At 35.6% G+C, this 11010-nt stretch overlaps 1 protein-coding gene across 1 annotated transcript in view; it reads right to left on the minus strand.

The window, feature by feature from the left end:
- Positions 1–11010, minus strand: part of dtx1 (deltex 1, E3 ubiquitin ligase) — a 48764-nt gene that overhangs the window by 34530 nt on the left and 3224 nt on the right. Inside the window, exon 2 of the mRNA XM_016491170.1 lies at positions 9414–10166. Within this exon, the coding sequence (XP_016346656.1) occupies positions 9414–9669 (256 nt within the window). The 5' untranslated portion in view covers positions 9670–10166. The remainder of the gene's footprint in view (positions 1–9413; positions 10167–11010) is intronic.

Raw genomic sequence — 11010 nt, forward strand, 5'->3', positions numbered from 1 at the left:
CACACACACACACACACACACATACTGTATGAAGTACTACAGTAAACTCAGAGGTACAGTAGATGCTTTGCAGTGATGCACAGTATTTCAGATAAGACCACTGTATTTCCTGCAAGAGAAAACCAAAATGCGTTATCTCACAGATGCTCATGCACATATTCAGTGGAAAACCCCGTCATAAACCAGAACGGTTCAACACCTCCACTTTTCTCACACGCTATCTGTGGGTGGAGCCTCCAATCAAACTATCTGGGGGCGGAGATTGTAATTTTGATTCCTTCAAAACATGTCAGAAGGATTTTTATTTAAGATGAGCGCCTGAATTGGGAGCATGTCAAAGAATTATGTGAAACAGGGTTATTATAGTTAGCTAAAACTAAACCCATAAAAAAAAACATTGAACCAAAAGAAACAAAAATAAAATGTAAAAATTAACCTATTTTATTTCAACTAGTTGCCATGGAAACATTTCTCATTTTCATTTAGTTAAACTTGAAGTACAAAAATAATTAAAACTGAAATAAACATGGATAAAACTACATAGGCAACAATAACTAATAAAAATGACAAAATTACTAAAACTTTGAAAACAGAAGTTTTAGTAAGTTTTTAGTAAGACGAAAACTCAATACTAAAATAACACTGGGTGATATTAATCAAAGACTTTGACATCACTTGCATTTTCTTTAAGCAACGTAAATAAATAAATCTAGTTTTCTGGTTTGTTTTCCAGTTGCTCTATTGCTAAGAAGAACAATCTACAAAGCAGTTTTATTTTATTATCATTAATATAATAATTGCAGTTATGTAATAAAATGCATATAATAAATGGAATAAAATAGAATAAAAATATAATAAAATGCAGTTTTTATAAATATTTTTAACACATTTTATTTTTATATTTTCCATTTTTATTTTCATTTTCGTTTTTTTTGTTTTATTCATTTTTCATAATAAAGTATATTCATTTCGTTTTTATTCATTTTAATGTCAAAGACTTTTTTGATGGTTTTAATTTTATTCAACAATAATCATCAAACTTGGTGTCAGAAAGTAAAATAGTAGAACTAAAGGACGTGGCATGTTCTGCCTGATTAAAATTCACCTTGAGACTGCAGTTCCTTCTAAGAGCACCTTTGGCTGTCATTCCTAATGAGCAAAGTGGAAACTGTGGCCGTACGCTACTCCATTCTGGATCGGCCGCATGGGGAGCTGCTGCAGAGAGAGAGAGAGAGACAGAGAGAGAGAGCGACAGAGGGGGGAGGTGTCTTGGCTCTCCTACATAACCTTTACAGGTTAATTGTTTTAAAATGCTTCAGTGTGCAAACTCTGCGTGTGATATTAATACACAAAAGGTTGCAGTAATGAACTGCCCTGTAAGTTCAACAACTCATCTGTCAGACGGCCGGTAAAATACACACGACTCCTAAAGCTGCTGTGTCTGATGTTTAAATAGTTTCTGGTGTGTTCGGACTCAGCCAATGACGTGAGTTTGGGGGCGGGGCTATCTGTGTGCATGACGAATAGAAGATGAGGGGAAGAGCAACAAGGAAACCTGTTTGGAAACCATCATAATTTTTCACAATATGATTTGTTTCATTAACGGTGCAGAAATTAACTAGCGGCTCCAACATAAACTAGTATTCAAAAGTTTAGGGTCATTTTAGAGGTAGTTTTAAGTCTCTTCTGTTCATCAAGGCAGCATTTTTTTGACCAAAAATTCTGTAAAAATTTGAAATATTATTAGAATGTAAAATAACTGTTTTCTATGTGAAAATATTGTAAAATGTCATTTATTGCTGTGATTTTCAGCATCGTTACTCCAGTCTTCAGTGTCACATGATCTTCAGAAATCATTCTAATATGCTGATTTGCTGCTCAAGAAACATTTCTGATTATTATCAATGTTGAAAACAGTTGTGCTGCACAATATTTTTGTGGAAACGGTGCTACATTTTATTTTTCAGGATTCACAGATGAACGGAAAGTTCGAAAGAACAGCATTTACTTGAAAGAGAAATCTTTATAAATGTATTTACTCACTAGTCACTTTTCATCAATTTAATCCATCCTTGATGAATAAAAGTATTTTGAACCCGAACTTTTGAACCCTTATTGTGTTTTCTGGGAAACTGCTCTCCACACGTTACCTGTACATACAGACACACTCATAAGTTTCATTCTCAGTAAGAATACACAGGTATGAGACTCTATTCACGTAAATGTCCTACAAACAACACTTGCACAACACAAAACTGTACTCGAAGAACACACTGACACATTCGTGACCACACACCACATACATAAGCCTTCGAGAGTTCACAAATCACTTTCTCACGGACAAAACAGATCTGTGAAAATCTTAACATGTCAACTGATCGTCTCTGAGGTAAACCGAAAGATCACAGCCAAAGACAATCATAAAAGACACCTGACCCCTCCACCTCTAGAATCGACTAGAAACACGTCCCGTCTACTTTCTGGCAGATAAACTATTTGACAGCAGCATGAAGGGCAAAAAGCAGCCAGATGCATAAAACAAACTTCATCACCAAGCACAAACGCCAGCCAACCGGCTGCTTTGGCACTGGACTGCAATAAAAAGCTAATCTACTCTTATTATGACTATAGAGCTCACCTACTAACATCTGCCTTTCAGCCAATCAGATATCACATAGCCTAATTAATATTCATGACACACAAGTGGCTGGCCAACCAGGGACCACGGGCTATTATGATTAAATTAGAGTCACAAAAATTGAGTCACACTGATTTTCAATATGTTTGCCATGGCATGTTGTTTTATTTTATTGCATTTGCTATGAAATATTAGTAAATTAGTGGATTTATCTCTGCCACCGTTGACTGACGATCATAAAAGCGTTTCCATGACATCATGGTTTGTCAGGTCAATTTATAATGTTTTTCAGCAATATGAGTGACAGTGATTGTCCTGCGAAAAATAATTATGCAAATAAGCAGCTATTTGATGCCTGCTGCAGTTAAAAACTTGTTATCCAGCAGAATGTTTATTTTTAGCAGCAAGAAAACTGATTCCTATTCAATATTATAATATTTCGAATTCTTATTTTTCCATCCTATTTTCTTTTTTTAAAAAGTGTTTTTTAAGATCTGTTGATTATAATCAATATGCTCTCTTATTATATGCGGAATAAGAAATAAGTCGCCAATCCCAAAATGCTGAAATTACTATTAAAATAATGATTTTAAAACTATTAAAATAATAATAAAGATGTAGAGAATGAGAGGCACTGACTTAAAGTTAAAAGAAAAAATAAATAGATAGATAAATAAATTAACAAATAAATTATTAAATTAAAAATGTATAAATACAAATATATTAATAATAAATAACCTGGTTTATAATTAATGCTATTAAAATAATGATAAAGAAGTACATCAGAAAAAAAAGAAAAATAAATATATATATATTTTTTAAAAATAATAATAATAAATCAGTTTACTACTACTACTAATAATAATAATCATCATCATCAAAAATAATAATCAATAGGGGTGCGACGATAAAATGATTCGATTCGATTTTCCGAATGCATCGTGATTCTCTCTGGAATCGATTCTGAGCTTAGTTTTTAACAGCAGATGGCGCTCTAGGCGAGTTTTTAACCGCACACTTAAATGCTCACCAAGAAGAGCGCTCGTGCGTTTGGCTGAGTAATGTAAGTGGCTAAATGTACTTGCACCTCGGCTTTTATGCTTTTATGACGCAAGATTAATATAAACACAGCCCACTGTGAACACTCTTGTAATTCGCTTCAACCTTGAATGATTATTTTAGGTTCAAGTGGTCTGTGTGTGTAAGGAACTGGAAGCAAGTGACACTTCGAAGAATCAATTCAAGAGAGAATCGCAATGCATTTGCGGAAATTGCAGAATCGATCCACGAACCGATTTATCGTCGCACCCCTAATAATCAATAATAATAATAATAATCTGAATTTCTACAGCTATTGTTATGCAACCCATCGTTAATGTTAGATGTTGTAGGGTATGCTACTACTAGCAAATAACAGTACATTTCTTCGAAAGTTCACATTTACATTTATGCATGTGGCAGATGCATGTGACTTACATTGCAATCAAGCTATAGCCTACATTTTTCGAATCCTGCATACCCTGGGACTCAAACCCATGACATTGGCATTGTTAGTGTCATGCACTAATGTTTGTGCTACAGGAAGACTGCATAACGGGTCAGTTCAGTTTTAGGTCAGTTTTGTTTTTTAATATTGATTGACTGATAATTAATATTGATATTAATATTGATTTAATATTGACTGGCGGATCCTACACGCCCTTCAATACTGTATATCTCTGGCCTGCTGTAAAGTACACACTTCACACCAGTCAACTGAACAAAACAAATGATTACAGTGTCACTTTTCAAATCTGTGTGAGACGTGTAAGAGAAGACGTCTACAATCCTGCAGAAAACCACAGGCTCTCTCCTGAGACAAACAGATCAATTCAGTCTGGCCAGAGATTAAACCCTATCCAAACACACACAATCACATCTCACACTGCCGTTCATCACACTCTCACACACACACACATACACACACACACACTCATGTTGTGTTTCCATGTTTTATGGGGACATTCCATAGGCGTAATGGTTTTTATACTGTACAAACTGTATGTGCTATTGTCCTACACCAACCCTACCCCTAAACCTACCCCTTACAGGAAACTTTGTGCATTTTTACTTTCTCAAAAAAACTAATTCTGTATGATTTATAAGCTTGTTTTCTCATGGGGACCTCAAAAATGTCCCCACAGGTCAAAATTTACTAGTATTACTATCCTTGTGGGGACATTTGGTCCCCATAACGTGATAAATACCAGGTACACACACACACACACACACACACAAAGAGCAGTCATTCCTTATCAAAGATGTGATGAAATCTCTAACAGTGAGTAATAAAGTTGAGTGTGATCATCATCCGGCTCCAGACGTGAATGATTGCTCAGATCATGAGAGCTGTGCTGCTACTTTAGCATTTCCACCAGCTGGACCAGAAAACAGCTGAACAAAACCCTAGGAACCACATTGCAACATGCAAAAACATCAAAGAAAAATTTGCAACCATAGCAACGCCCTGGCAACCACACACACAGCACCACAGCAACTGCATAGCAACACCCTGACAACCAGTCAGATCCACCTAACTACTGCACAGCAATGTTAAATAAAGAAAAGAAAACCTTAGCAAATGCATAAAAATCACCTTAGACAGCACATAGCAACAATCCACAGCACCATAGCAACACCCTTGTAAACAATAAGAACAGCCTGCTACTGCATAGTAGCATGCTAAAAATGAGAAATCCCTAGCAACTGCATAAAAACATGCTTAAAACACCTTAGAAACCACATAGCAATGCCCTGGCAACCATCCACAGCACCACAGCAACTGCATAGCAACACCCTGGCAACCGATATGAACACCCTGGCTACTAAATAGCAACATGCAAGAAACGAACATAGCAACACCCTGGAAACAATCCACAGCACCACAGCAACTGCATAGCGACACTCTGGTAACCAATCTGAACCCCTTAGTGACTACACAACAACATGCTAAAAAAAACATTTAGAAAACCCTGGCAACTGCATAAAAACATGCTTAAAAAAACATGTCCTGGCAACATTCCACAGCACTATTGCAACTACATAGCAACACCCTGACAACCAGTCAGAATGCACTAAATACTGTTCTACAAAGTAACGTGCTAAAAAAATTTTTTGGGAAAACAAAACAACAGCATTAAAAATGACAAAAACGTCCTTAACAACCACATAGCAATGCCCTGGCAACCAGTCACAATGCCCTAACATCTCAGTAGAGACGAGCAGAACTTTCATCAAACTCTTTTCTACATGTACTGTATCCCACATGAAATAAGGCTGAGGAAACGAGGAGTTCTGGTCTTGTAATTTTCTCTGCAGGGCTGAGTGAAGTCAGTATGACCTTAGCAACAGCTGCTGTTTATTAGACTCAGTCCCATACTTACTGCACATGAGGAAACCTCAAAGAAAATCACACATATCCAAGCAGTAATGGAGGGACACCAGCATCACACACACACACACACACACACACACACACACACAAACAGATAGATCTCAGAACTCTACAGCCTATTAAGAGAGCTTCATCTGGAAGAACCAGGACACCTAAAATAAGCATGCATACATTCAATCCAGAATATTACCCATGTGCTCCAAAATTGTACACACACAAACACATTTGGGCCTATAAAGGCAACATGCTGTAACTACGACAATACAGAGAAATGTCTTTTCATTATTACATTTTGATGATTTTACATCAGATTTCTGATCAAAGTTGAGTCGAACCCATCTAGTCTAAGAGACCTGATTTCACTCATGACTCAGTACTGACAAAATGTAGTAGTTTATGCTGGTTTATGCTACTTTGTACAGTCACTTTGTTGTTCTGCATCAAACATAATGAAGCTGTCTGAATAGGTCTTGCTGGCTAAATGAATTGATAAAATGTACACCTGCCAAAGGCTTAAATGCAAATGAAATAATCTATTAGTATATTGCATTAAAATTCAAGATCATAAACTAGTTTAGAAGTTTTCACTGCAAAAAAATGTTTTTCTTACTCAGTATTTTTGTCTTGTTTTACTGTACAAATCAGGGTTATTTTAGTTAACTAAAACAATACTTTTTTTTATTTTAAATAAAATAAATATTAACTAAAATAAAATAAAATATATAAAAAATGTTTACTTATTTTATTTCAGCTAGTTTCCCAAGGCAACATTTCTCATTTTTATTTAGTTTAATTTGATGTACTAAAATAAAAATGAATAAAAAGGTATACATAGACATATTTAAAAACAACAAAAAATAACAAATTCATGATTATCTATTTACTATCACTTTTCACTATTTCTGTAGCACAATAAATAAGGTCTCTAGTGAAACATAACAAATAACAAAAACACACAACATGAAAGCAGAAAATATATAAATAAAATCTAATTTATTTAAAAATATTAACAAAAACTACAATATATCTCAATGACACTAAAATAACACTGGTACAAATATCTAAACATTTTTAAATCAAGAAACATTTATGCGAGAAGGTAATGTCTTTTTTTCCCCCTTTTTTTTGGGGAAAATAATAGCTAAATGAATTTAATAAAAACATCAGCCACTGTGGTCAGAAAAAATAAACTTAATTCAAAGAGAAAACAAGTTTTAGTTTTCTTACCCCACTGACAGATATTTGTTATTGTTTAAAGCATAAAGTCACTTAATTTTGATCTTTTTTTTTCTTCAGAAAAATACTAATCATATGTGTCTTTTGCTTCTTAATCCCCAAGTATCTTAATTTAAGAATGTTTAGATATTTTACTGAAAAACAAGAAAATTATTTTGCAGTGTAATACTGCGGTTTCGAAGCAACCAGCATACAGATCACATGGCAGCGACATCAAAGCTAATGTGTGCCTTCTTTAAAGTACTTTCTCTTTGATCTAGTCGATACAGGATACAGGAACATTTACTCAACCAATGCGAGTTAGAGGTCTGGACCATCTGTTTGTCTGACCAAACTCTGAAGGAAAACATGAATTTTGAAATACTTTTTAGTGATGTTGTTGCCATAGAAATGGAAATTTTCACACTCAAAAGCTGTACTGTAATGAACACCAACATGCACCAAATTAACACACAGCTCGGTTTTCCACAGAGCATCCCATGTGTCCTAATTTAACCCTGATTTAATTTAACGATCCATCCAGTCTCTCTGCTGATGCACTTCTGCTGAACGTTTAACCTTGAAAGGTGTGCTTTTGATGTGTGGGAACTGGTTAGAATGTGTGTCTGTGTGTGTGCGTGCGGGGAGAGAGACGGTCTTCAGAGAGTATCTGCTCTTGGTAGGAACTGCACAGCTTTCCCAAACAATCCAAAAACCCTCAAGCTGTCTTTGTTCATCTAGCTGACTTCAAATGCAACATACCGCAAACACACGCATGCATTCATGCACTATCACACGAGTTCTTCCCTCAAACGATCCATCCAGTCTCTCTGCTGATGCACTTCTGCTGAACGTTTAACCTTGAAAGGTGTGCTTTTGATGTGTGGGAACTGGTTAGAAACTAGTCTACACATTTAGTGCGCTCAAGTCCTCCTGGGAAGTTCGTATTTACGAGTTGGGATGTCGTAATTATGACAACAGATGCGAGTCACTTTGATTGGAGCAAGATGGCAATGTACCATTTTCTTGCTTAATTTTTTGTAGACTACTTCTACAAAATGATGAATAAAGAATGCACACTATGTGTGTTTTTGCTTTTTTGTGCATTTATTCTATATCTGAAGGTCCTGTAAAATTGAATCATTATATACAGTATTTTATTGTAATTGCATAGTACTATGATATTTTGTATATGCAACTTAGCTAGTTTTATTGTAAATGAAAAAAATGCATTCAGTTGGGGGCGTGTCAGTGAGAAAATATGGCGGATGCAATAGTACATGCAGCATTGAAAATTATTGTTGCGGCTAGAAGGGATGCAGCTACGGCCAGAAGTGACGCAAGTCTTGCAAAATCTATATTGCGTCACTTCCGGCCATGGCTGTATCCCTTCTAGTCACAACCGAGCACAATAAGAGATCTGAAGCTCCGCCCACTCCCATGAATGCACTGCAAATGACATAATTGCGCTGATCTCCCTACGCTCTCAAAATACTAAAATATTTGTATATATATACATATTTTGCAATAAACTTAAAATACATTGTATCTATAGATATAACCAAAAACTTTCAATTAATAGTTTTACATTTCTCCGTCATATATCATTCGCAGTGCTTCATGGCACTGTAGTTCTTTCCCTCATTTAAGTTGTTAAATTCACAGTCTTGTATCTTGGTATTTTTTTTCTGCTTTTCAAATACTTTTGTGCTTCAAATCAAAGTTTGTGATGTTGTGACTATCCTCATAGCTGGTTGGTTTGGTTCATGGCGTATAACAATTTAACGAAGACTTTTTAAAAATCCCTATGGGAAAAATGAATGGGAAAAATAATTTCAGAACCAGCAGCACTGAAAAAGTGGGCGGGTGCTAATGCAGTCTATTGGCGATTGGTTCTTTATTTAGAAGGCGGGGTTTATTCTTAATATATCTAAAGTCTTTGCTTGAACACACCTGACTCCCAACTTGAGTTGAATGCACCAAAAGTTCAGAGTTTCTGAATCGTAATTACGACTTGAATGGCGTTCAAGTGCATTCAACTCATAAATTTGCGAACTGATTTGAATGCACCGTTTCACATTCAATTCAAATCCACATTACATAAGTAAACATGTCTCTGTGACTCACCTGTGTCTTGTCTGAACTGATGCATGGACTGCAGGTCTATGACGTAGGGCGCGAGCTGTGGATCCACCTGCCCCAGTATGACAGTGCCACGTGCATCTCCCTTCAGGACGTTTTCGATGTGATGACAAACGGCGGCGCTGTACGACCTCCAGCGGCCGTGTTCGTTCAGCCATTCCCAAACCACCACCTTAGCCATGCTCTGAGACGAGTATCCACCTCCCAGCGACACCAGAACTCCAGAGCCGGGTCGAGCCATTTGATTCAACTCCACACCAACAGCAAACAGAATGGCTTTCGTCCCAATATATGGAGGGAATAAAGTTCCAAGAGAAAGTTCTTAATGAAAACACATTGTGAACATTCAGAACTCTTGATTTTGCCGAAGAAAGATCACACAAACTGCAGAAGTCAATGCACGTCCTACAGCAAAACAAATTAGACGCTGCTCTGTTCACATGAGGGATTCGCCGCTGTAATTGAATTTGCCCACAAAAACTAGATTAGTCTCTAGTATTCCTGTTCTGGAAGTAATCATGCTCTCCAAATAAACTCCTCCTCAGAAGAATAATCCAAAATAGATGATCTGAGATATGCAGCGAGGAGTCCAGTCACTGTTAGTGATGCTCAGATAATCCTACAGTCCTGAAGTCCAGTTTTCTGGTCTAGATCCCGTTGAATGAGAACATGCTGCTCTTGATCAGGACTCCCAGTTTCTGCATCCACATACTGATGGTATGCAATACTATTGCGTATCTAATGGAACAGACAGAAAAACAGAGAGAGAAAATCAGCCCAAAAATATATATATATAATCAAACTTAATTTATTTGAAGGTCCCACTAAATAGTTATCATAAAAAATTATCAAAAATTGTTACCATTAAAAATTATTATCATTAAAAATTATAATTAATTTATCATTGACTGCTGTGCTCTCTCTCTCTATATATATATTTTTTTTTTTTTGGCATTTTTTATGTTGCAGTAACACCACTTGCATTAAGATCTGTGATTGCTTTCATGCTAAATTATTAAATTACGTTTTGTTTTGTTTTTTTACTTTTTAATTCAATCTAATTTATATATATTTTTTTTTAATAAAATGCATTTATTTAAACTTGAAAATGATGAATTATTAAACGTTTATTTATATTCATGTCATGATTTTTTTTTTTTTTTTTTAATACACTTACATAGTTATAAGATCATATGTTATTTCAAGTAGCCTAGCAGGCTTTTTTTTTTTAATACACTTACATAGTTATAAGATCATATGTTATTTCAAGTAGCCTAGCAGGCTTTTTTTTTTTAATACACTTACATAGTTATAAGATCATATGTTATTTCAAGTAGCCTAGCAGGCTTTTTTTTTTTAATAGTTTTTACAATAATTGTTTTCATTGCATTTTGACTTTTGCCATCAGTAGGTAATACTCTGAACTGCATCTGCCGAAACCACACGCAGAACCTGTAGGAAATCATGACAGACATATGCATGTGAAAACACACATATGCATACAGAAAGAGAGAGAGCGAGAGAGATCCCTCTTCTCCTGGTACACTCTAAAAAATGCTGGGTTAAATACAACCCAGTGCTG

Source organism: Sinocyclocheilus anshuiensis, unplaced genomic scaffold (genome assembly GCF_001515605.1).
Source record: "Sinocyclocheilus anshuiensis isolate Anshui unplaced genomic scaffold, SAMN03320099.WGS_v1.1 scaffold614, whole genome shotgun sequence".
Classification (NCBI taxonomy): Eukaryota; Metazoa; Chordata; class Actinopteri; order Cypriniformes; family Cyprinidae; genus Sinocyclocheilus; species Sinocyclocheilus anshuiensis.